Genomic DNA, 25,842 nt, shown 5'->3' on the forward strand with positions numbered 1-25,842 from the left:
TATTGTTTCCCAAAAAATTGTTTGAAAAATTGCCACGCAAATATCGTGTGACATAAAAAAATTGCCACATGTATATGAAAAATAGGGCTGCCTATAGGCAGCAGTGGGAGTCTAAGCCCCTGTACACATGATCCGAAATTCCAACGGAAATTATCCGATTGGACTGTGTTGTCGGATAATCCGACCGTGTGTGGGCTCCATCTGACTTTTTCCGCCGGAATGTCCCACCAACAAAGTTTGAGAGCTAGATATAAAATTTTCCGACAACATGATCAGATCGGACTTTGTCCGATCATTTGTAGAGAATTCCGATCGGACAAAGTGCCACGCATGCTCAGATCAAATTACGAGACCAAAGCTATTGGCTACTAGCCTGAACATAGTCCCGTCGTAACAAACGAACGTCATCACGTTCCGAATGATCGTATTTTCCGACAACTTTGTCCGACCGTGTGTATGCAACACCAGTTTCGGACAAAATCCATCTGAAAATATCAGACAGATTTTGTTGTCGGAATGTCCGACCGTGTGTACGGGGGCTAACACTGTCTATGCTAGGAGGTCATTAATTCAAAAACAATGCAAAAACCACAAAAAGAGAGACTAGCAACACTTATTTCTCCCAGGCCATTGCTTTTTGAAAATATATCATGTTTGGGGGTTCTTAAGTAATTTTCTAGAAAAAAAATATAAAAATACAGATTTTTACTTATAAGAGAGAATTTTTAGAATTGGCTTGGGCAACTAGTGGTTAAATAAGCAATGGAGAGGAATTATATATTGTATGTGACATTTTTATTTATTTTTACTAGATATCTGTATTGCATTTAGCTAAATGATATTTCACATCAAACGATTTCCAGTAGATAATTTTCCTCTTGCTTTTTTGTAGCCACATATACGATGGTGTCTATGTCTATGTAAGTGCGGGGCTCTTTTTATGTCTTCCAGTTTAGCTTCCCCTCCATCTTCTTCTTCATCTGCATCTCTCCTGGAAGAAGAAACAGTTATTGTTAAATAGGATAGTTGATTTTTGGGCAATAACAGAATTTCTTTGGGACCAAAAATGCACACTTTTAGACCACGTATGACTACATTATGTTAGAAGAATATCTCACAGCAGGATGCCACAAGTCTTAATCTAATGTTAATAGCCAGCACAAACTTTCTGATATGTTTTGTGCTCAGGCACAGCTTGTCTATAAGTGGGCACAGCTAAAGCTGGCCATACACCAGTAGAATTGTATTTATAATAAAATTATGAAAACGTATTCACCAGAGCTACCTGAATGAAACCCCAGAAGTCGTAAAAAGGTTTCTTTCATGTCTTAGAACATGTGCAAACAAAAATTACATTCACTGTTAAAATTTTGCTCATCCAATCAAAATTTTCCATTCTGTTTCTTTTGAATACAAGGTTAAGAACAATCATTTATTTTATTCCATTAACCATTTGGAAAGGACCGAAACTTCTAAAAATGAAACCCAACATGCTACCAGTGTATGGCCAGCTTAAAAGGAAGTATGTAGAAGGGATTTCAAGATATCCTTATTAAATTAGGAAATTTTCTCCACATAATGCAGACTTTCCCAATAGCAGAGCACTTATGGGAAGAAATATTGCAGATGATCTTGGAGCTGATGGTCTCCATGGCCTGATTTATAGCTCAAAATGGACTTTTAAACTTCAAACCTCCAGACATTTCCAAGATGCAATTCAAATAACTTTTTCATTCTTTTGTGGAAACCAAACAATGGCTAATGTTTGGAAATCACCCACACTTTCTTTGGCTGAAACCAAGTCCAGGTCATGCTGCATGAAAAATAGCAGTCAGACTGACTGATACAATGATCAAACATTTGTCATATCACTGGGCCTTATTTTTTCTTCCAATGAGAATTAGGCTGGACCTTTTTGGCCTCTGAATGATGGTGTGCCTTGGGATACACTTGCCCTGTTCTCATTCTTCCCATTCTCCACCTCCCTTTCCCTTTCTCCTCTTTTACTATTCATTGCCATGCCTTATCCGCTATACCCTTACCCTTCCCCAACCTTGCCCATTCAGTGATGTCAGGCATCTCTCACTACATTACAAGTAAATCTCTCACATCAGCGATTCCACTCTCCCCCTTTTTTTTATAATTACCCATGATGATGTCTCCGTCTACATTTCGGGAGCTTCAATCTGTTTCTGTTGTCCTTTTTAGCTTCCTCTTCATTTTCTTCTTCATCGGCCTCCCTCCTGGAAGAAGACATAGTTATCATTAAACAAAGCATCATTTATTATGATTTAAATAACATATTTCACTGGGACCAAAATAAAGTGGATTTTTCGGTCACATTGACTACTATTCTATGACAACATTAACATGTTAAAGGATTGACACACAGCGGGATGTCAAAAACATTAGACTCTTAATGAATAGCCAGCAGGAGCATACTGATTAGTGATGGACGAACTTCCGACGGGACGTTTCGCGAACGCGGACCGCAAACGCAGCCGATAGTTCGCGAACCGGAACGTTCGTGGCGGGCCCCATTGACTTCAATGGGAGGCGAACTTTGCAAACCTACAGGTCAAATTTGCAGCCACTAAATAATTAATAGCTGTGCAAACATAGTCCCACCACATGGCCAATGACATAACACATGTATGAGGTGAATCTGGGATCGACAACTACAAGCATTCTGTTGTGACAATTCAGGACTATGGAGCGCATGAAGGCAATGGAGGAGAGGGAAGGTCAGGGTAGGCAAAGAGGGTGCAGGAGATGATCACCAGCAGCGTGACATACAGCAATGACACCTGCACCGTGATAGAGTGATCTGACAACAGCACCGTGATAGAGAGCACTGACATCAGCAGCGTGACATAAAGCACCAACACCAGCACCGTGAAATGCAGCACTGACAGCAGCACCGTGATAGAGAGCACTGACATCAGCAGTGTGACATAAAGCACTACCACCAGCACCGTGATATACAGCACTGACAGCAGCACCGTGATAGAGAGTACTGACACCAGCACCGTGATATACAGCACTGACACCTGCACCATAAGCAGCCCCAGGAGGAAGTCAGAATAGCACAGGGATGGTGGGAGCCCCTCATAATGAGCATAGCACAGGGATGGTGGGAGCCCCTCATAATGACTATAGCACAGGGATGGTGGGAGCCCCTCATAATGAGCATAGCACAGGGATGGTGGGAGCCCCTCATAATAAGCAGCCCCAGGAGGATGTCAGCATAGCACAGGGATGGTGGGAGCCCCTCATAATAAGCAGCCCCAGGAGGATGTCAGCATAGCACAGGGATGGTGGGAGCCCCTCATAATAAGCAGCCCCAGGAGGAAGTCAGCACAGCACAGGGATGGTGGGAGCCCCTCATAATGAGCATAGCACAGGGATGGTGGGAGCACCTCAAAATATGCACAGCAGAGGTACAGCCCCAGGAGGAAGTCAGCACAGCACAGGGATGGTGGGAGCCCCTCATAATATGCACAGCAGAGGTACAGCCCCAGGAGGATGTCAGCACAGCACAGGGATGGTGGGAGCCCCTCATAATAAGCAGCCCCAGTAGAAATATGACACCGCTCAACCTCTTAAAAGAGGAGGGTACGGGCATATAGTACGGTGTGCTTTTTTTGGACAAGGAAGTGAGCCAAATGAAGAAAGAAGGTCTCTGTGCTCGATTAAAAAAATTGTTTATAGACATATACATGGTCTACTGGTCACATGTGTTGAATTCCTCCGAGATCCACGCCTCATTCATTTTTAGAAATGTGAGGTAGTTAACACTATTGTGAGCTAGGCGAGTACGCTTATCGGTCACGATCCCCCCTGCTGCGCTGAACGTCCTTTCGGACAGGACACTGGATGAGGGGCAAGCCAACAGTTCGATTGTGAATTGGGCAAGCTGGCCAGAGGTCAAGCCTGCCCACCCAGTAGTCCAGGGGTTCATCACTCCTCGGAGCGTCCACATCGGTCGTTAACCCGATGTAGTCGGACACCTGACGGTCTAGGCGTTCCCTGATGCTGGATCCAGATGACAGCTGTCGATGGGTCAGCTGAAAGAATATCCGAAGTCACCAACACATCTTCAAACTGGCCTCTTCTTGCAGGCACTGTTGGATTGGTACCCGCAACTCCTTCTCTGGGAGTGGGAATTGCTCCTCTGCCAGCGCACGCAAAGGCAGAATGCAGCATTTCTCGAAGCAAGGCCTGGAAGTGCTCCATTCTGCCAGCCCTCTGTGACGGCGGTAACATTTCCGCCATTTTGTGTTTGTACCGGGGGTCTAAGTACGTTGCCACCCAGTACTGGTCCTTGACCCTTGTGCTTTTTATACGGGGGTCCCTATTAAAACACTGGAGCATGAAGGCCCCCATTTGCACTAAACTGGAAGCGGTGTGGTGGCCTGGCTCCTGCTCATCATCTAGGATAATGTCGTCCTCTTCATTCTCCTCTCCCCATCCATGCACAACAGGGATCCCAAAAAGGTTTAAAGCATGCTCTTCTTGCTCCTCCTCATCCGCCCCGGCACCATCCTCCTCTGACTCCTCTTCAGACTCCTGTTGTTCACTTGTCTCAGATAGAGTAGCCCCCCCTGGGAAATCATCCAGCATTGCGACTTCCTCATCTTCCCGCTCCTGCTCCTCCACAGCTTGATCAATGACACGACGCAATGCACGCTCCATAAAGAAGGCATAAGGTACCATGTCACTGATGGCGCCATGGCTGCGACTGACCAGTTTGGTGATCTCCTCAAATGGGCGCAGAATTCTGCATGCGTCACGCGTGAGCAGCCACTGGCGCGGTGAAAAAAAACCCAGCTCCCCAGAACCTGTTCTGCCGCAGAGTTCATACAGGTAGACGTTAACTGCACGTTTCTGCTGGAGCAGCCTATGAAGCATATAGAAGGTTGAGTTCCATCGCATCGGGCAATCGCAAATAAGACGTCTGACCGGCAGATTGTGTCGCCGCTGAATGTCAGCAAGGCGAGCCATGGCCAAGTAAGATCTTCTTAAATTGGCCGAGATTTTCCTTGCCTGCCGCAAGATGTAATGGACCCCAAGGTATTTCACAAGGAATCGCTGCACGACCAAGTTTAAGACGTGTGCCATGCATGGCACGTGCGTGATTTTGCCCTGTTTCAATGCGCTAAGCAGATTGGTACCGTTGTCACACACCACTTTACCAACTGTCAAATTGAGCGGTGTTAGCCACTGATCTGCCTGTGAACGCAAAGCTGAAAGGAGTGCCGGGCCAGTGTGGCTCTTGGCTTCCAGGCACAACAGACTCAGCACGGCATGGCAACGTCTCACCTGGCATGTCGAATAGGTTCTGGGGAGCTTGGGCGGCGCAGCGGAAGAGACGCTAGCAGCGGAAAAGGAGGAGTCAGCCAAGGAGGAGAGGGAGGATGGAGTAGGAGGAGGAGGAGAAGAAGAGTCAGGCCTGCATGCAATCCGTGGCGGTAAAACCAAATCTACACGGGTGCCACGGGTTACATGCTTGACGGCCGTCAGAAGGTTCACCCAGTGGGCAGTAAAAGTGATATACCTTCCCTGCCCGTGTTTGCTAGACCACGTGTCTGTGGTCAGATGTATCTTGGCACCGACACTGTGTGCCAGAGATACATTCACTTGCCGCTGAACATGGCCATATAGCTCTGGGATGCCCTTCTGTGAGAAATACTTCCTTCCTGGGACCTTCCATTGTGGTGTTCCAATGGCCACAAATTTGTGAAAGGCCTCCGAGTCCACCAGTTTATATGGCAGAAGTTGGCGGGCTATGAGTTCTGACAAGCCAGCCATCAACCGTTGGGCAAGAGGGTTATCCGGTGTCATCATTTTTACGCTCGAACATTAGGCCCACGGAAGCCTGCCTTTTTGCAGAAAAACGTGAGCTTGGCGTGATGAAGGTGGATTGGGGGACAATTGTGCGGAGAGAGGAGAAGGAGAAGTAGAAGACGAGGCTGGACGGTGAGAGCCTGGAGTGTGGCTTTGTGTGTTCCGTTGCTCCCACTCGGCTCGGTGATGGCTGCTCATGTGCCTTCTTAAGGCAGTCGTCCCTAGGTGAGTGTTGGGCTTACCGCGATGAATGCGTTGACTGCAAAGATTGCAGATGGCAACTCTATTGTCAGCAGCGGACACGTTAAAAAAAGCCCCCACTGCGGAGCCATGTGCCGGTGTCCTGGGAGCGCCAGATGTGACCGTACATGGTCGATGACTCGCTCCTGATACATTTGCAGTCTGCTTTGTCCCTCCTGTGTAATGTAAGTTATTCCTGCTTCTCCTCCCTATCTGCTGGTCCATATCTCCCTCTGAACTCCCTTCCTCTTCCTCTCGTGTGGGCACCCACGTGACATCACTAGACACATCATCATCGACGTCACCTTCCCCACCGCTATAAGTAGAGATCTCGGAGTAGGCAGCAACACCGGGGACCAACCTCCTCCTTGGGCTGATCTGGGTACTGTCGTCAGACTGCTGAGTAGCGGTTGTTGCTACCTCCTCTTCCTGATCCAATACCAAGAGTGGCTGCGCATCAGAAATGTCTTCTTGATATGGATCGGAAAATAATTCCTGTGACTCAAGCGGAAGGTATGTGGTGGACTCTCAGTCCCTATACCCTATACCGATGAAGGACTGCTGCAGTACAAGGCAGCGGTCAGCAGTAGTGCACCTCAACCCTATGTATTGTGGACCTATACCAGTCCTTATAGAATGGCAGACTGTACCTCACTAGTGATGGACGAACTTCCGACGGGACGTTTCGCGAACGCGAAACGCGAACGGGCACAAACGTTCGCGAAAACGACCGTTCGCCGCGGGCTCCATTGACTTCAATGGGAGGCGAATTTCGCAAACCTTTAGGTCGAATTTGCGGCCACGGGGTAATTATTAGGGGGTAGCACGTAGTCCCACCACCTGGACAATAGCATAATACATGTATGAGGTGAATTTGGGATCGATAACTACAAGCATTTTTTTTTTATTTGGGAAATTGTTCTGACAATTCAGGACTATGGAGCTAATGAAGGCAATGGAGGAGAGGGAAGGTCAGGGACCAGGGTAGGCAAACAAGAGGGTGCAGGAGATACAGAGCACTGACAGCAGCACCGTAATACAGAGCACTGACATCAGCACCGTGACATACAGCGCTGACAGCAGCTCCGTGACATACAGCGCTGACAGCAGCTCCGTGACATACAGCGCTGACAGCAGCTCCGTGACATACAGCGCTGACAGCAGCTCCGTGACATACAGCGCTGACAGCAGCTCCGTGACATACAGCGCTGACAGCAGCACCGTGACATACAGCGCTGACAGCAGCTCCGTGACATACAGCGCTGACAGCAGCTCCGTGACATACAGCGCTGACAGCAGCTCCGTGACATACAGCACTGACAGCAGCTCCGTGACATACAGCGCTGACAGCAGCTCCGTGACATACAGCGCTGACAGCAGCACCGTGACATACAGCGCTGACAGCAGCTCCGTGACATACAGCGCTGACAGCAGCTCCGTGACATACAGCGCTGACAGCAGCTCCGTGACATACAGCACTGACAGCAGCTCCGTGACATACAGCGCTGACAGCAGCTCCGTGACATACAGCGCTGACAGCAGCACCGTGACATACAGCGCTGACAGCAGCTCCGTGACATACAGCGCTGACAGCAGCTCCGTGACATACAGCGCTGACAGCAGCTCCGTGACATACAGCGCTGACAGCAGCTCCGTGACATACAGCGCTGACAGCAGCTCCGTGACATACAGCGCTGACAGCAGCTCCGTGACATACAGCGCTGACAGCAGCTCCGTGACATACAGCGCTGACAGCAGCTCCGTGACATACAGCGCTGACAGCAGCACCGTAAGCAGCCCCAGGAGGAAGTCAGCACAGCACAGGGATGGTGTGATCCCCTCATAATAAGAACCCCCAGGAGGAAGTCAGCACAGCACAGGGATGGTGGGAGCCCCTCATAATAAGAACCCCCAGGAGGAAGTCAGCACAGCACAGGGATGGTGGGAGCCCCTCATAATAAGAACACCCAGGAGGAAGTCAGCACAGCACAGGGATGGTGGGAACCCCTCATAATAAGCAGCCCCAGTAGAAATATGACACCGCTCAACCTCTTCAAAGAGGAGGGTAGGGGCATATAGTACGGTGTGCTTTTTTGGGTCAGGGAAGTGAGCCAAATGAATTAAGAAGGTCTGTGTGCTTGATTCCAAAAATTGTTTATAGACATATACATGGTCTACTGATCACATGTGTTGAATTCCTCCGAGATCCATGCCTCATTCATTTTTAGAAATGTGAGGTAGTTAACACTGTCGTGAGCTAGGCGAGTACGCTTATCGGTCACAATCCCCCCTGCTGCGCTGAACGTCCTTTCGGACAGGACACTGGATGAGGGGCAAGCCAACAGTTCGATTGCAAATTGGGCAAGCTCTGGCCAGAGGTCAAGCCTGCCCACCCAGTAGTCTAGGGGTTCATCACTCCTCAGAGCGTCCACATCGGCCGTTAACCCAATGTAGTCGGACACCTGACGGTCTAGGCGTTCCCTGATGCTGGATCCGGATGACACCTGTCGATGGGTCGGCTGAAAGAATGACCTCATATCCGAAGTCACCAACACATCTTCAAACCGGCCTCTTCTTGCAGGCGCTGTTGGATTGGTACCCGCAAATCCTTCTCTGGGAGTGGGAATTGCTCCTCTGCCAGCGCACGCAAAAGCAGAATGCAGCATTTCTCGAAGCAAGGCCTGGAAGTGCTGCATTCTGACAGCCCTCTGCGACGGCGGTAACATTTCCGCCATTTTGTGTTTGTACCGGGGATCTAAGTACGTTGCCACCCAGTACTGGTCCTTGACCCTCATGCTTTTTATACGGGGGTCCCTATTAAAACACTGGAGCATGAAGGCCCCCATTTGCACTCAAGCGGAAGGTATGTGGTGGTGGTGGTGTTGTTGGTGGTAGTGTCTTTGGGGGTGCACATAGCAGAGAGTGAAGAAGAGGGTGCAGATCGAGAGGATGAGGAGGGTGCAGAAGAATAAGGCTGAGTGAGCCACTCAACCAAGTCTGGTGCGTCCTTTAAAGTAATTGAACGCACCTTCTGCAACTTCCCACTTTGGCTCAAGGCTGTTGCTCCTGCCCTACCCCTACCACCCCTGCGGAAGGGCCTGCCTCTTCCTCTGCCTGTCATTTTTTAAATCACCCTGTGACAAAACTCTTAGTCCCTATACCGCTGAAGGACTGCTGCAGTATAGGGCAGCGGTCAGCAGTAGTGCACGTCAACCCTATGTATTGTGGACCGATAGCGGTCCTTACAGAACAGCAGACTGTACTGCACTCAGGCCTATGTACCGTAGCACCCTATACCAAGTTACCAGTCCTTATAAAAACTTTTGTGGACCAAGCAGGTTGTGTGTTAGTGATTAGCAGACTGTACGTCAGTCCCTATACCAATGAAGGACTGCTGCAGTATAGGGCAGCGGTCAGCAGTAGTGCACGGCAACCCTATGTATTGTGGACCGATAGCGGTCCTTACAGAACAGCAGACTGTACTGCACTCAGGCCTATGTACCGTAGCACCCTATACCAAGTTACCAGTCCTTATAAGAACTTTTGTGGACCAAGCAGGTTGTGTGTTAGTGATTAGCAGACTGTACGTCAGTCCCTATACCAATGAAGGACTGCTGCAGTATAGGGCAGCGGTCAGCAGTAGTGCACGTCAACCCTATGTATTGTGGACCGATAGCGGTCCTTACAGAACAGCAGACTGTACTGCACTCAGGCCTATGTACCGTAGCACCCTATACCAAGTTACCAGTCCTTATAAAAACTTTTGTGGACCAAGCAGGTTGTGTGTTAGTGATTAGCAGACTGTACGTCAGTCCCTATACCAATGAAGGACTGCTGCAGTATAGGGCAGCGGTCAGCAGTAGTGCACGGCAACCCTATGTATTGTGGACCGATAGCGGTCCTTACAGAACAGCAGACTGTAACGCACTCAGGCCTATGTACCGTAGCACCCTATACCAAGTTACCAGTCCTTATAAGAACTTTTGTGGACCAAGCAGGTTGTGTGTTAGTGATTAGCAGACTGTACGTCAGTCCCTATACCAATGAAGGACTGCTGCAGTATAGGGCAGCGGTCAGCAGTAGTGCACGGCAACCCTATGTATTGTGGACCGATAGCGGTCCTTACAGAACAGCAGACTGTAACGCACTCAGGCCTATGTACCGTAGCACCCTATACCAAGTTACCAGTCCTTATAAGAACTTTTGTGGACCAAGCAGGTTGTGTGTTAGTGATTAGCAGACTGTACGTCAGTCCCTATACCAATGAAGGACTGCTGCAGTATAGGGCAGCGGTCAGCAGTAGTGCACGGCAACCCTATGTATTGTGGACCGATAGCGGTCCTTACAGAACAGCAGACTGTAACGCACTCAGGCCTATGTACCGTAGCACCCTATACCAAGTTACCAGTCCTTATAAGAACTTTTGTGGACCAAGCAGGTTGTGTGTTAGTGTTTAGCAGACTGTGCGTCAGTCCCTATACCGCTGAAGGACTGCTGCAGTATAGGGCAGCGGTCAGCAGTAGTGCACGGCAACCCTATGTATTGTGGACCGATAGCGGTCCTTACAGAACAGCAGACTGTACTGCACTCAGGCCTATGTACCGTAGCACCCTATACCAAGTTACCAGTCCTTATAAGAACTTTTGTGGACCAAGCAGGTTGTGTGTTAGTGTTTAGCAGACTGTGCGTCAGTCCCTATACCGCTGAAGGACTGCTGCAGTATAGGGCAGCGGTCAGCAGTAGTGCACGGCAACCCTATGTATTGTGGACCGATAGCGGTCCTTACAGAACAGCAGACTGTAACGCACTCAGGCCTATGTACCGTAGCACCCTATACCAAGTTACCAGTCCTTATAAGAACTTTTGTGGACCAAGCAGGTTGTGTGTTAGTGATTAGCAGACTGTACGTCAGTCCCTATACCAATGAAGGACTGCTGCAGTATAGGGCAGCGGTCAGCAGTAGTGCACGGCAACCCTATGTATTGTGGACCGATAGCGGTCCTTACAGAACAGCAGACTGTAACGCACTCAGGCCTATGTACCGTAGCACCCTATACCAAGTTACCAGTCCTTATAAGAACTTTTGTGGACCAAGCAGGTTGTGTGTTAGTGATTAGCAGACTGTACGTCAGTCCCTATACCAATGAAGGACTGCTGCAGTATAGGGCAGCGGTCAGCAGTAGTGCACGGCAACCCTATGTATTGTGGACCGATAGCGGTCCTTACAGAACAGCAGACTGTACTGCACTCAGGCCTATGTACCGTAGCACCCTATACCAAGTTACCAGTCCTTATAAGAACTTTTGTGGACCAAGCAGGTTGTGTGTTAGTGTTTAGCAGACTGTGCGTCAGTCCCTATACCGCTGAAGGACTGCTGCAGTATAGGGCAGCGGTCAGCAGTAGTGCACGGCAACCCTATGTATTGTGGACCGATAGCGGTCCTTACAGAACAGCAGACTGTAACGCACTCAGGCCTATGTACCGTAGCACCCTATACCAAGTTACCAGTCCTTATAAGAACTTTTGTGGACCAAGCAGGTTGTGTGTTAGTGATTAGCAGACTGTACGTCAGTCCCTATACCAATGAAGGACTGCTGCAGTATAGGGCAGCGGTCAGCAGTAGTGCACGGCAACCCTATGTATTGTGGACCGATAGCGGTCCTTACAGAACAGCAGACTGTAACGCACTCAGGCCTATGTACCGTAGCACCCTATACCAAGTTACCAGTCCTTATAAGAACTTTTGTGGACCAAGCAGGTTGTGTGTTAGTGATTAGCAGACTGTACGTCAGTCCCTATACCAATGAAGGACTGCTGCAGTATAGGGCAGCGGTCAGCAGTAGTGCACGGCAACCCTATGTATTGTGGACCGATAGCGGTCCTTACAGAACAGCAGACTGTAACGCACTCAGGCCTATGTACCGTAGCACCCTATACCAAGTTACCAGTCCTTATAAGAACTTTTGTGGACCAAGCAGGTTGTGTATTAGTGTTTAGCAGACTGTGCGTCAGTCCCTATACCGCTGAAGGACTGCTGCAGTATAGGGCAGCGGTCAGCAGTAGTGCACGGCAACCCTATGTATTGTGGACCGATAGCAGTCCTTACAGAACAGCAGACTGTACTGCACTCAGGCCTATGTACCGTAGCACCCTATACCAAGTTACCAGTCCTTATAAGAACTTTTGTGGACCAAGCAGGTTGTGTGTTAGTGTTTAGCAGACTGTGCGTCAGTCCCTATACCGCTGAAGGACTGCTGCAGTATAGGGCAGCGGTCAGCAGTAGTGCACGTCAACCCTATGTATTGTGGACCGATAGCGGTCCTTACAGAACAGCAGACTGTAACGCACTCAGGCCTATGTACCGTAGCACCCTATACCAAGTTACCAGTCCTTATAAGAACTTTTGTGGACCAAGCAGGTTGTGTATTAGTGTTTAGCAGACTGTGCGTCAGTCCCTATACCGCTGAAGGACTGCTGCAGTATAGGGCAGCGGTCAGCAGTAGTGCACGGCAACCCTATCTATTGTGGACCGATAGCGGTCCTTACAGAACAGCAGACTGTACCGCACCCAAGCCTATGTACCGTAGCACCCTAGACAGACCAAGTTACCAGTCCTGATAAAGAGCTTTGTGGAACAAGTGAGTTGTGAATGATTAGCAGACTGCAGCAGAAGGGCAGCAGTCAAGTATAATATTCTTTCTATATTTGGAAGAAAGAATATTATACGTGTACAAGCCTATTACCGTACCACTGATACCAGTCCTGAAAAGAACCTTTGTGGAACTAATAGTAACAGCAAGTCTTTAAAATTATCCTCACTGCCTGACACACTGCTTCCTGCCTGTCCCTATACAAATTGGCAAAAAAGAGTAGGCTGGAACGATTAGCTGGAACAGCTCTTTTGTGGACCTGATAGTAACAGCTAATGATGATGATGATGATGATGATGAAGAAAGACTAATCTGGCTGAGCTGTCCCTAAAATAGCAGCATACAGCGCTCTGTCCCTTTATCTAAACTGACAAAAGAAACTCAGGCTGCTGACCTAACACCTATACCAGTCCTGAAAAGAACTTTTGTGTACCAAATAGCTAGCGTTTTCTCTGTCCCTACTCCACACAGGATCCTTTCCCTACAGTGACAGAAGAAAGAATGTAAAATGGCCACCGGATCGGGTGTATTTATAGGTTAGGGGGAATGTCCAAGTGTCCATGAGCTGTCATGTCTCAATTGGTTGTCCTGTAACACATGATAAACGTGTCACGAAAGGTTAAAGTTCTTGTATACATTAAACACGTAAGTCCGCCGGGGCGAACGACGGAAAAAGGCGTTCGAACCCGCGGACGGCGAAAGTCGGAAATTCGCCGCGAAACGACCGCCGGGCGAACCGTTCGGCCATCACTATACCTCACTCAACCCTATGTACTGTAGCACCCTAGACAGACCAAGTTACCAGTCCTTATAAGGACCTTTGTGGAACAAGAAGGTTGTGTGTGAGTGATTAGCAGACTGTACGTCTGTCCCTATACCAATGAAGGACTGCTGCAGTATAGGGCAGCGGTCAGCAGTAGTGCACCTCAACCCTATGTATTGTGGACCTATACCAGTCCTTATAGAATGGCAGACTGTACCTCACTCAACCCTATGTACTATAGCACCCTACACCAGGTTTTACCAGTCCTTATAAGGAGCTTTGTGGAACAAGTAGGTTGTGAATGATTAGCAGACTGCAGCAGAAGGGCAGCAGTCAAGTATAATATTCTTTCTATATTTGGAAGAAAGAATATTATACGTGTACAAGCCTATTACCATAACACTGATACCAGTCCTGAAAAGAACCTTTGTGGACCTAATATAGTAACAGCTACTGATTAAACTGGCCCTCACTGCCTCACACACTGCTTCCTGCCTGTCCCTATATAAACTGACAAAACAGAGGCTACTGGAAGAATAACTGGAATAGCACTTTTGTGGACCTGGTAGTAACAGCTAATGACTAAACTGACTGTCCCTACAGCAGACACACCATCCTGTCCCTTTCTCTAAACTGACAAAAGACACTCAGGCTGCTGCAACAATCAGTAGCACAGCAAACCTATATACACCTAACACCTATACCAGTCCTGAAAAGAACTTTTGTGTACCAAATAGCTAGCGATTTGGGTCACTGCAATCTCTCCCTGCTCCACACAGCAACCTCTCCCTATAGTGACAGAAGAAAGAATGTAAAATGGCCGCCGGATGGGGTCTATTTATAAGTTAGGGGGAATGTCCAAGTGTCCATGTGCTGTAATGTCTCAATTGGCTGTCCTGTACCTCATGATGAATGTGTCATCATAGGTCAAAGTTCTTTTACACAGTAAACACGGAAGTCCGCCGGGCGAACGGCGCCAATAGTCCGCCGAACGGGCGGACCGCGAACAGCTGAAATTCGCAGTGAAACGACCGCCGGGCGAACCGTTCGGCCATCACTAATACTGATATGTTTCATGTTATGGTACAGAGCTTTCCCATCAGTAAGTGTACACAGCTAAAGCTGCCCAAACACCAGTAGAATTTGGTTTGTATGGAAATTCTGAAAAATCAATCACCAGAGCATTCCATCTTCCCAACTAATTTTGTTGACATCCCTTCAATTTTCATCCATGCCTGCTACTTAAATAGAATCCCAGATGTAATAAAAAGCTTTCTTTTGTACCTTAGAACATGTGCCTTATAATAACAGAGATTTTTCCTAAACGAAAATTACATTCGAAGTTAGAATTCCGCTCATTTGAGCAAAATTTTCCAGTCTGATCTTTTGAAGTTTAATCATTATGATCAAAAACAATCATTGATTTGATCCCATCAACCATTAGGAAATAGAACAAACCTTCTAAAAACAATAATCTTCTAACAAAATTCCATCAGTGTATGGCCAGCTTAAAAGGAAGCATGTAGAAGGAATTTCAAGATATCCTTATCCTTACTCAATTAGGAACTTTTCTTCACATAATGTGGACTTGCCCAATAGCAGAGAACTTCTGGGAAGAAATATTCCAGATGATCTTGGTACTGATGGTCTCAGTGATCCCTTTCTTAGATCAATATGCACTCCAAAACCTCAACTCCTGCAGGCCTTTCCAAGATCCAATTCAAATTACTTGCTTAAGCAGCCAAACATGCTAAAGCCTGGAAATTTTTCTTTGGCTGAAACCAAGTCCAGGTTCAACATGACTATGCTGCACAAGAAAATAAAAACCCAGATTGACTGATACGATGAAGAGATATTTGTTATATCCTTGGACCTCATGTTATCTCCCAGTGGGATTTAAGCTGGACCTTTTGGACTTCTGAATGGCTGAGTGGTACACCTTGGGATACACCTGCCCTGTTTACATTCTCACCCCTCACAATACCCCATCCACCTCCCCCTCTTTCCCTTTCTCTCTTGCTCCCTTACCCTTCATTGTTATGCCTTCTCTGCCATACCCTTGTCCTTCCCTTCCCTTCCCCTCTTAATGATGTCCGGCATCTCTCAGAATATCACACATAAATCACAACAGAGATTCCACTCTCCCCGTGTAAGCGTCTAAGAATGTTTCTCTCCATCTGAATTATTATTAATTACAAGGCAGGGAGCCAAGAGGGCACATGCCCCGGGTGTCCTGCTGAGGGGGGGGGGGGGGGAATGTTGACAATGTAGCAGCTCGTGCTGCTTCCCACTGACAGGAGTGATCGCAGTATCACTCCAGTCCAAAAGAGGCACGACTAATAGCTGCTGCTGGAGAGAGTATTTGGCTTTCTCATTCCTCCCGCCTGCAGGGGGCAATAAAAAGTCAGCGCTGAGACTGAAAACTCATCTCAGTGTCAGCGTGGCACTATTGAGGAATGAGGGCAGACTGTCATTCTTCTTCTCCCCCTTGTCATGTGACATGTCACATGACTGGAGAGGGGAAGAAGAAGCTGCCTCTTTATTCCAGACAGGTGTTGCGTGTTATTTGTGAGTACATGGGGAAGGGAGGGCAACTCAGCTCCAGGCATTTTTCCTCATACCTCTCCAGACATCCTCTCTCCTCCTCAGACCCCCCAGACATCTGCTCTCCTCCTCAGATCCCCCATACATCTCCTCTCCTCCTCAGATACCCTTCCAGACATCCCCTCTCCTCCCCAGATCCCCAGACATCCCCTCTCCTCCTCAGATCCTCCATACATCCCCTCTTCTCCTCATACTCCTCCAGTCACCCCCTCTCCTCCTCAGACCCCCAGACATCCCCTCTCCTCCCCAGATCCCCAGACATCCCCTCTTCTCCTCAGATCCCCCATACATCCCCTCTTCTCCTCATACTCCTCCAGTCACCCCCTCTCCTCCTCAGACCCCCAGACATCCCCTCTCCTCCTCAGATCCCCCATACATCCCCTCTTCTCCTCATACTCCTCCAGTCACCCCCTCTCCTCCTCAGACCCCCAGACATCCCCTCTCCTCCTCAGACCCCCAGACATCCCCTCTCCTCCTCAGATCCCCTTAGTCTTCTCTCTTACCCTAGGTTGACATGCAACATGCGGTGGTGTCATTAATTCTTAATGGCAACCCCTGCACGCCTATGAATTTAACTTTTGCAGTCATTTGCCCACACTGAAACATATGGTTAAAAAGTACCATGCATTTTGATGTGGCATTATTTAAAAAAAAAAAATTGTGCTTTTTAATGCATAGGGCAGCCCATTGAAATGAATGGGCAAAAACCTGCATGCTGCATCACAACTGCACCTTACACTCGCAGTAGCCCTCTTAATGAGTTATTTGAATTGAATTGCATTTCAAAGGGAATTTTGCAGGCTATGAGGATGAATTTAGTCTCATCCTCACTAACTGTTTTATCCCCCTAAAATCCTGCACCACCACACCAAAACTGCATTGCTGTTGCAGCTCAGACACATTCCCTTACATGGGCCATGTTCAGTGGGAGGTACTGCCCTTTAACCATGACAAGGGATCATTTTTGCTGAGTACATGTATACCCCATATGACTGCCTTTGCAGCTTAGAAAGGGGGGGTGAAAGCAGCTGGGGGCAATAAAAACATGGCTGAACCTCTGTTTCTTACCACCCCCACTCCCCAAACTGCACGTGTAAACAAGGCCTTAGGGATTCATACACACGGGCAGGCAGGAGGGCTATAAAAGCAAGCAGCTGAACCCTGTTTTTTTTGCCACCCATCTAAAGAAGGAGATGCAGCTGCTGAGGACTGTACACATGCCTTGGCAAACATGAGGAATGGGCCATAGTGCACACAGCTGCAATGCATTGTGTCAGTGGGTTAAAATAGGCAGCAAGGAGGGAGAATATCCCCTCCTCATTGCCTATCAAACACCCTCTGAAAATTGATCTGCTACAAATCATTTTTCAGAGGAGCAGCAATGATAGCTGCACATCTGAATGAACCTTTAGAGCCATTTTAGCATTCCTTTCTACCCTCACAGCCCCTGTAGATCGTTTTAGTTTTTTGCACTTCTCATAGCCCACCTCTTCTTCCCTCTTTCATTCCACTGACAGTCCTCATTAGACTGGGACATTTTTTTCCTTGCAGTGACACCACCAACACAAGGACATTTTTTTTCCTTCCAGTGCAAGTGACACCAGACACAGGAACATTTTTTTTTTCTTTGCCACTTTTACCCCCCTCTATTTGTGCACTGATTTTAAACTCTACAGTTTGCTTCAGTGTAGCACAACTCTTGCTACTATTTTGTGCATGCCTCAAACATTACATACAATTTGCTCTGCAGGCCACTATAGGCCCCCTGTCCCCTCCACTGGAAGTGAGGGCAATTTACAGGTGATGAGGATGAATTATATCTCACTACCTGTTTTAACTCCCTAAAATCCTGCACCACCACACCATAATAGGACACAGTGCCTGCAAACTAATTCTGTTTTTCCCTCACACATTTATCCCTTCTCCTGACCCACCTTTCTTTCTTACCACACACTATCACACAAATCCCTCCCAACACCTACAAAACCCACCAGTTCACCTCCCTACATGCCCCTTCCTCCTAATTAGTCTCAACAGTCTATTCTTCTCCTTGGACTGAGACTGACCAATAAGCATCCGCACACAGTATACCCATGGAGATCCCTCTCCACCCCTGGGTTCGTAAGTTAGGCGGCCCTTGGCCTTTCCACTGTCACCCTTTATAGTCCAGAACAACATATTTATAGGCACTAAGGAGTTTCAAACCTGTGTATGCAGGTGAAGGAAAACTCCAAACAAGCTCAACAGTTTTGGTGAGGTGGCTCCCACGCAGCAAGAGTTCCAATCAAAGAAGACCCAACAGTAGCTCTCTGAGGGAAGGAGCCTGCATGTGGGCAGATGCATGGTCCATGTAAGCCGTTAGACATGGCCGTTTAGCGGGTGCAAGTGTGCACATGTGCAAGTGCGCATTGGTGCTAATTGGGCTATTTAAACTGCACTGGGGCCTTGTGTCAGTGCCATTTGGTCTATTACATTCCTGAAGCATCTGTGTACTGTATCTGTTCCTGTATTGCTCACATGTTGCCGACCCGATCTGCTTCTGACTTTGCCTGAACTCTACCTGCACTGACCCCTGGCTTGCCCTGGACTATGCTTCTCCCTTACCCTTCTGCTCATCTGCCTTGTTGTTACCAACCCCGGGCCTTACTTATGACTACTCTTCTGCCTGCCATCTGTGTCTGATCTACCTGCTAGTTGCTGACCTGGAATGTCTGACCTTGCCTTGGATCTTCTTCCTGCACCTGAATGAATGAATGAAATACTTGTATAGCGCACAATGCGAACTGAATCGCCTCAGTAGCTGTACCTGCCATTAGTTCCTGCTCTTCTGCCAGTGTGCTACCAGTTGGTCCTGCATATCCCAATGCACATCATTATTCTCCAGCAGAAATCCTATTAGGCATTCATGCCACTCTGCACTCCGCCATTCCCTTTTACTCTACCAGGGCTCCTGAGCCAGAGATGTAAGAAAGGCCTTCCTCTACACTTCAGGCTCCATCACCAGGTACATTACAAGCTCAAACCATTGAAATACAGAAGGGACAATTAAACCAACAACAGATGAAAGAGCCCAAGATAATTTGAACTGTTAGTATAAAAATATCCAATGTGTTTTTTGGCAACACCATAACACCTTCTTCAGGGGTTAACACTGGATAAATCTTGGATGGATTCATGGAAAACCGCAACCTCACAAATCTATATCAGAGTTTATATTAGACTCTTCTATGGCATAACAATGTGCTCAGCAACAACAGTCAAATTGTTACTCTACGAGGATAATGCCAGAATCTATCCAAGGTTTATCTTGAGTTGAGCAGTGAAGAAGGGGGGTATTGTTGCCCCAAAACATGTTGAATGTCTTTATATGACCTATTTACTGACAATTACCTTGGACGCTTTCACATATGTGATGGTGTGGTGCTCTATTCTGTAGTTGTATGGCCTGAATACTTAACACTTCCAGTAATATCACACTTTTCCATCAGCACTTACAGTCTGGGGCCAACACTCCCCTAGTCTATCAGTTTCTACCAGAGAGAAGAGATGGGAAGCACTGAAATGTGTTTGGTCTGGTGTCCCTTTCTATACTCCTAGGATAAGAAACTCTTTCAGATTTGTATTGCGGCCCCAGTCGGAGAGTTTCCCCTCACTTACTTTTCCAGTAATATACCAGTAGATGTGTTTTTTTAAATCAAAGTTATCAATGAGATGGGTTGCAACCTCTGTAAAATGTCCCTGTTCTTTTTTCGCTGGTAAACTTTACAGCTAAACCCCAGGCACCTAAAAAGAATTACGAACAAATGGCCACCGCCCCCACCTATAACTGGCTTTTGCACATGCAAGGCAACACATTTTAAACAGAACCAATAAAATTCTTAACTCAACTTACCGACCAGCCTGCGACCAACCAAATTATCCTGTCTAACAGTATGCATTAAAAAACAGGGGTTTAGTTTGCACATACATGGATAAGCTGCAGAGCCCCTTCATGGCACCCCGTTATTATCTGCAGTCCCATCTCTAAATTTTAAAAAGCCTCCATAGTAGAAACACATGCATTATGTGCACATGCATAATGCATGTTCTTCTACTATGGAGGCTCTCAAAACTTAGTGTTAGGACTGCAGATAATATTGGGGTGCCATGAAGTGGCCATGAAGTGGCTCTAGAGCTTATCCATGTATGTGCAAGCTAAACCCCTGTTTTTAATGCATACTGTTAGACAGGATAATTTGGTTGGCTGCAGGCTGGTCATTAAGTTGGGTTGGGAATTTGATCTGGTTTTGAATGACCTAAAAAAGACATACATTAATGCACCTCTGAATTTGACCTGGTTTTAGTATCTTGCAGTCCCTGTACAGCAGAGCTCAAACAAGTAAATGCATCACAAGGAACATGATGATAGGAGGTAAGAGCAGAGTGACAGAAAGATGATTTAATTTCTATCTTCTGCTTTTCCATTCACTGTTCAGTCACTTGCAAGATCTGAAACTTAACTACAGCAGAGAAAAATCAGGACTGTGTTGTGTGGCAGAGCTGTGCAAATCCCAGGGCTGAATAAGCAGACATAAATTTTATTTTGTAAGTAAAACAACGCTCAAATATATATTTCACCTATATGTTTAGCTATTTGCCCAGAGTTAAGCTTTAAAGTCTATACTTATTTAAAAAAAGTTTTATACATACTTACTCTTGCTCACAGAGAGATAAGGAGATTAACCCAAGAAAGACAATGAGTAGCAGGGATTTCTTCAAGGTGAACATCTTTGGGCTCTGGGGATAATTTGGATTCATGGAAAGAAAAAGAAGATTAAATTGACATTGAGCACAAAACTGCAGGAAACATCCTACAAAATTTTAACACAATGGTATGTGGCACCGCAGAGGGCCAGGGGGTTATATAGTTACATAGTTAGTCAGGTTGAAAAAAGACACAAGTCCATCCAGTTCAACCAAAAAAAAAATATATATATATATAAATATCATACCATGGTGGAGGGTTGTTCCCCTCCACCACAGATTTATGCTGGAGATGTGGTAATGAAACAGTTACTTTTATGCATATTTGGTGGACGTGTCCCCCAATCAATGACCTTTGGAACAGAATAATACATTGTATTAAACACATCACAGAAACTAAATGAAACCTTAATGCTGCAGCTTGCCTACTACATATCAATTCTTACCCTTAAGCAAATACAAGAAAACTTTCACCAGACATTTGTTAAATGCAGCAAAATCTTTAATTCCTCTACATTGGAAATCCACCACCATACCGAAGGTCAGAGATTGGCTGGACAAAGTACAATATATATACAAAATGGAAGAGATATCCGCTATGAATAGGGAAAATAACGCCACATTTAATAAAATGGTGGTTCTATATACACTCTGACAAATGTTTAACTGCTTATGCATGAATACAATATCCCATTGTTACTCCTAACAGGGGCGTAACTATAGGGGGTGCAGCAGTTGCGACCGCAACTGGGCCCTGTGATGCAGGGGGCCCATGCAGCCCCCTCTACATATGGCCGGCAGCAGCATAGGCAGCTAGGGGTACCAGTGCACCATGCACACGGGTGGCTGGAGGTGGAGGGTGACTAGCAGAGGTCCATGCTCGACTATCGCACTGGCTGCTCTTTAGTTGGGCATTCCCCGCCTGACCTATGTCCTCGGCTCCTCAGAGTACCCCTCTCCTGCTCCATGCATTTCCGCTCAGTCCGATGTCTGTTCTCCCCAGCCAGAGTCCCGCCCCCCTGAGTTCGGCCCACATTGCACTGCATACTTCTCCCGGGTAAACAAACTTTAAGCACACAGATGCAGTGCAGCCCTATGAGAGCCCCCCGGAGGACACGGCAGGCTTGTCTGCCAGCCCCCCTCCTCCCCCGTCACACACAGATGATGAAAGGTCTTTCTGGGAGATATGCTGATTGCCCGTCCAGCACACTGGATGGAGCCCAGGCCAACATGGATGAGTGCGCGGCCTGCAGCTTGGTCATGGTGAGTGAGAGGACCCCATCCCCCACACACCATTACATACCCCCTCCATCTCCCCCTGGGGACAGGGACCCCTTCTCATGTGGGGACAGGGACCCCCACCTCCCCTGGGGACAGGGACCCCTTCTCACCTGGGGGCAGTAACTTCATCTGCCCTGGAGAAAAGGACCTCATCTCTTCTGGGGATGGGGACCCCATCCTGCCTAGGGACAGTCCCCCAATGGGGCACCTAAAAATAAAAAATAAATAATAAAAAAAACTACTGATACCAGTGGTGGAACTACAGGGCTCACAAAGGTCATACCTGTGACCAGGCCCTGGAGTTCCACCGCTGGACTCGGAGGGAAGGGCACTGGTTGGGGTTCAGGGGGGCCCTTCATGGTTTCTTGCATCGGGGCCCTGAAGGTTCTAGTTACGCCACTGACTCCTAATCTGGATTAATGCTACCATATAAGAATTAATGTGCCTATGCTATTCTTACATATTCATGAAGATAATCCTGAACTGAAGTAGATCCAAGTCTAAACTATTGAATATAATGAAGCTCTCCTAGCTCCCTTCCCTTCCTTTACACCCATATTTTTAACCTTCCCAACAATATTACATATTTAAATTTTTTTTTTAATTTTTTTTAAAACATTTTGGCATTTTTTTTCTTTTCTTCTTTTTTTTTTTTACGGCACTTTTTTTTTATTCAGCTGGCAGCAGGGAAACCCATTGACAGCTGATGACTTATCGGTTGTAAAGGACGCCACAGCTGGATTCCCAACCCCGTTCCTTAACAACCAGTGTACACTGCGCCCTGATTGGGCAAAGCTTTTCTCAATCAGGGCAAAGAATCCACTGTACAGTGCTTAGTGCATTGCAGGGTGTTAGTCGGGGCAAACACCCGGCGAGCACCCTGCAAGTTCGGGTGTTCATTGAATGGCTGAACAGGCAAATGTTCGGTCTGAACAAATACTCGGGGCAAACCGTTCGCCCATCCCTATTAACCAGGTAAAGAAGAAACATTATGCCTTTTGTTCCCAAAAGACTTCCTTACTGAATTTTTCACAGGGAAAAGAATATATTGAATGCACAAGAACATTAGATGTGGATGAAATAAGAATGATTTAGCAAGTATATAATATTTTTCTATTGAAAAGCTATTTGACTCAGAGCTGCTTGAACTTTGACAATTAAGCTAAGCACAGTCCATAGACCCTTCAAGACTCCAGATGTGTAGCTCTACATCATAAATAAAGCACATCGGTATAAAAAGTCATGCAGACATGAGCAGGCAGGTAATCATTATTTCCAAACAGACATTTTTTGGTTGATCATACCCCTTTATTAACCATTATATTGAAACAATGGATTCATCTTTTACATATTAAAGGTAGTTAAAAGGATGAAGAACGTTGAAAAGAGAAATTGTCTTACAGTTTAAAAACTGTGAAAAATTAGTTTGATCAATAAAATTCTTTAATCACATCTAAAGTATGTCAGCAAGATATTTAGGAATTGAAGTTTAATAAAAGGTTCATCAAATTGTAAAAATAAAAAAAAACAATTCCCCTGATGGACACAAAAATTGAACTTTGTCCATTTGAAAATCTTTTTTTTTTAATAAGCTTACAGTTACGATTGTGAAATATGAACAATAGCTGATTTATTTCTAGGTTGGCAAATTCTAGTATTTTCTGTTTTGAATTTTGTTAATCAATTAGAATTTTCACATTAATTTTGCAAAATACACTGTTGTGAAAAAAATTATACGAGGAACCTTGCCCATCATTTGAAATCAAAATAAAACAGAGGCACCATTTAAACTTTACCTAAAATGAATAGCAATGTTTCCTTCCTTATAAATAATTATAATAGGATGAATAAAGTAATATCAATATCCCAGTATATGCTTACCAGGTAGTTCAGTCAGTGCTGAAAATGTAGACTGCTGCAATACTTCAGTGGAGGTCTAACACTACAAAGAACATGTTTGGCTTATATAATGAAAGACAAACAAGTTTAGTACACTGAAGTTTTAATTACCGTAATTGTTTAAGGTAAAAGTCACATCTTTCTTAGGAACACACACCTGACACCACATGTATTTCTTAAAATATTTACCTAATAGCCTCCAGCTGGTACAAATGTCAGCACCCAATAAGCAGTCCCAGTATCTCCTGATCTGCTATTTAGACAGCTTTAATCTAAAATTGATTTAGGTGGAATTCCAGCCCAATTTTTCACTTTGTTTTATATAGCATGCAGTAATGTGAGGCAGTTCTGTACTTCTGTTTAGGTGTATTCAGTCAGTTTTGCTTAAATGTCCAGACATCCCCAGTTTCCAGGGGCAGATCCTGCTTTCAGCAGGCTATCTTTGGGTAAAAAAGTGTCCGCAATACTGTCCCCAGAAGTGGAAGTGCTCAAGACTAAATGGATTGACAAATCAAAGTTCTCACTAGCCCAGTTGCTAGGGACTGGCTGCAGCAGCAGCCAATCCAAATGCTTTATTCACCCCTCTCTCCCTGTGATTTCCTTCATTTCAGGGAAGAGAGAAACAGGTTTCAGGAAGAAACAATCTGCTGACCTTCTTAAAGGAATTGTCAACCCGGCACCACACAAGTATTGGTTGGTGGTTTTCATTATAATAGAGGAGATATAACCAGCAACACGGGCTAAAATATTTTATTTCTCTCCAATCCGTTGAACTTAAAAAATCTATGAACCTCTCCCCGACGGCCTGTACGCATATATGCGGCCTCCCAGCAGGTGGGCTTTAATGTTGAGTGGCCCCATATATGTGGCCTATATATAAACATTTCTGTGCAGAAAGCGCGCACCCTGCGTTCTCCCAGCACAATTGCCAGCAGGGATTGGAAAGCTCCCGATGCATGCTTGCAATTAGGCGCTTTCCATTCATGTGATCTTTGTGACAACCAATCAAAGCGGTCACTTGACCCAAATGCCTGTCTCTGCCTGCTGGCATCTAGAAGCTGCTAAAGGGCAGGGAGGAGGTGTTGACAAGGGGTTAATAGAGCATTCAAATTTGCAGCATGTTTATATCATATCAATTGGAACATTTAGATATGTAGATCTATAGAGCCAACCTCTTTTAAGTTGCCTAAAAGATTGCTGTTGCTGGATCCTCTCTACGCTTGATAGACAGGCAGTTATGGGAGGTTGGAGTGAGGGATCCCATTGCTTGCTGCACCTATTATAACCTGGAGACTGAATCTATGGTGAGCCTTGGGAGAGTCTTGCTGGTTAGAATTACCTGAATGGGCTTCTAGTTGCGGTATCATTTGGAGCAGATGTGATCCCTGGCGGCTCCTGCTGAGCTTACTAAAAAAATTTAAAACCCACCTTCAGTTCTGTACCACCCGACCCTCCTGCTCTCCACAACTTTTCTTACATGGAGCACTATTTGGACAAGAGCAGATGCCACTCTCAGCCATCATCTCGCTAGCTTAGTCACATAGAAGCGGCTCCTGCAGCCATCATGGTATACACTCCAGATGCTGGACACAACTTTGCTTGTTATAGCACCCTTACTCCTCTGTGCTCTGGTGAAGATTCTTCCAATGATAAAAAAGGCACAGGCAGTAGCTTTTCTGCTCTTCCCAGCCATCACTGCAGCTGTGGAGAAGGCTGTGAAGGCTGGCATTGACCGGCTAAAAAAGGGATGGGAGAGCATTCTCAGTGGCTCTCTGAAGTTGGGCACCGGGTTTCAGCACTGGAGGATGAAAACCA

General features: G+C 46.5%; 1 protein-coding gene across 1 annotated transcript; it reads right to left on the minus strand.

Moving 5' to 3' along the window:
• Nucleotides 1-791: 791 nt before the first annotated feature.
• On the minus strand, nt 792-24,057 carry LOC143973652 (uncharacterized). The gene is made up of 4 exons (XM_077474510.1): nt 24,010-24,057; nt 20,798-20,880; nt 2,148-2,243; nt 792-991 (listed from the first exon to the last, which is right to left on the minus strand). The coding sequence occupies exons 2-4, from the start codon at nt 20,869-20,871 to the stop codon at nt 844-846; spliced, it is 318 nt and encodes a 105-aa protein (XP_077330636.1). The 5' UTR covers nt 20,872-20,880; nt 24,010-24,057; the 3' UTR covers nt 792-843.
• Nucleotides 24,058-25,842: the final 1,785 nt, after the last annotated feature.

The sequence above is a fragment of the Lithobates pipiens genome, unplaced genomic scaffold (genome assembly GCF_037356315.1).
Source record: "Lithobates pipiens isolate NorthernLeopardFrog02 unplaced genomic scaffold, aLitPip1_a1.2 Scaffold_88, whole genome shotgun sequence".
Taxonomy (NCBI): domain Eukaryota; kingdom Metazoa; phylum Chordata; class Amphibia; order Anura; family Ranidae; genus Lithobates; species Lithobates pipiens.

Excerpts from the sequence above, each read along its gene's own strand:
- LOC143973652 (XM_077474510.1), bottom strand. The coding sequence starts at position 20,871 with ATGTTCACCTTGAAGAAATCCCTGCTACTCATTGTCTTTCTTGGGTTA. Across the intron at positions 2,244-20,797 it reads TTATCTCTCTGTGAGCAAGA|GAGGGAGGCCGATGAAGAAG; the intron begins GTAAGTATGTAT and ends GTCTTCTTCCAG. Across the intron at positions 992-2,147 it reads AGACGGAGACATCATCATGG|GAGAGATGCAGATGAAGAAG; the intron begins GTAATTATAAAA and ends TTCTTCTTCCAG.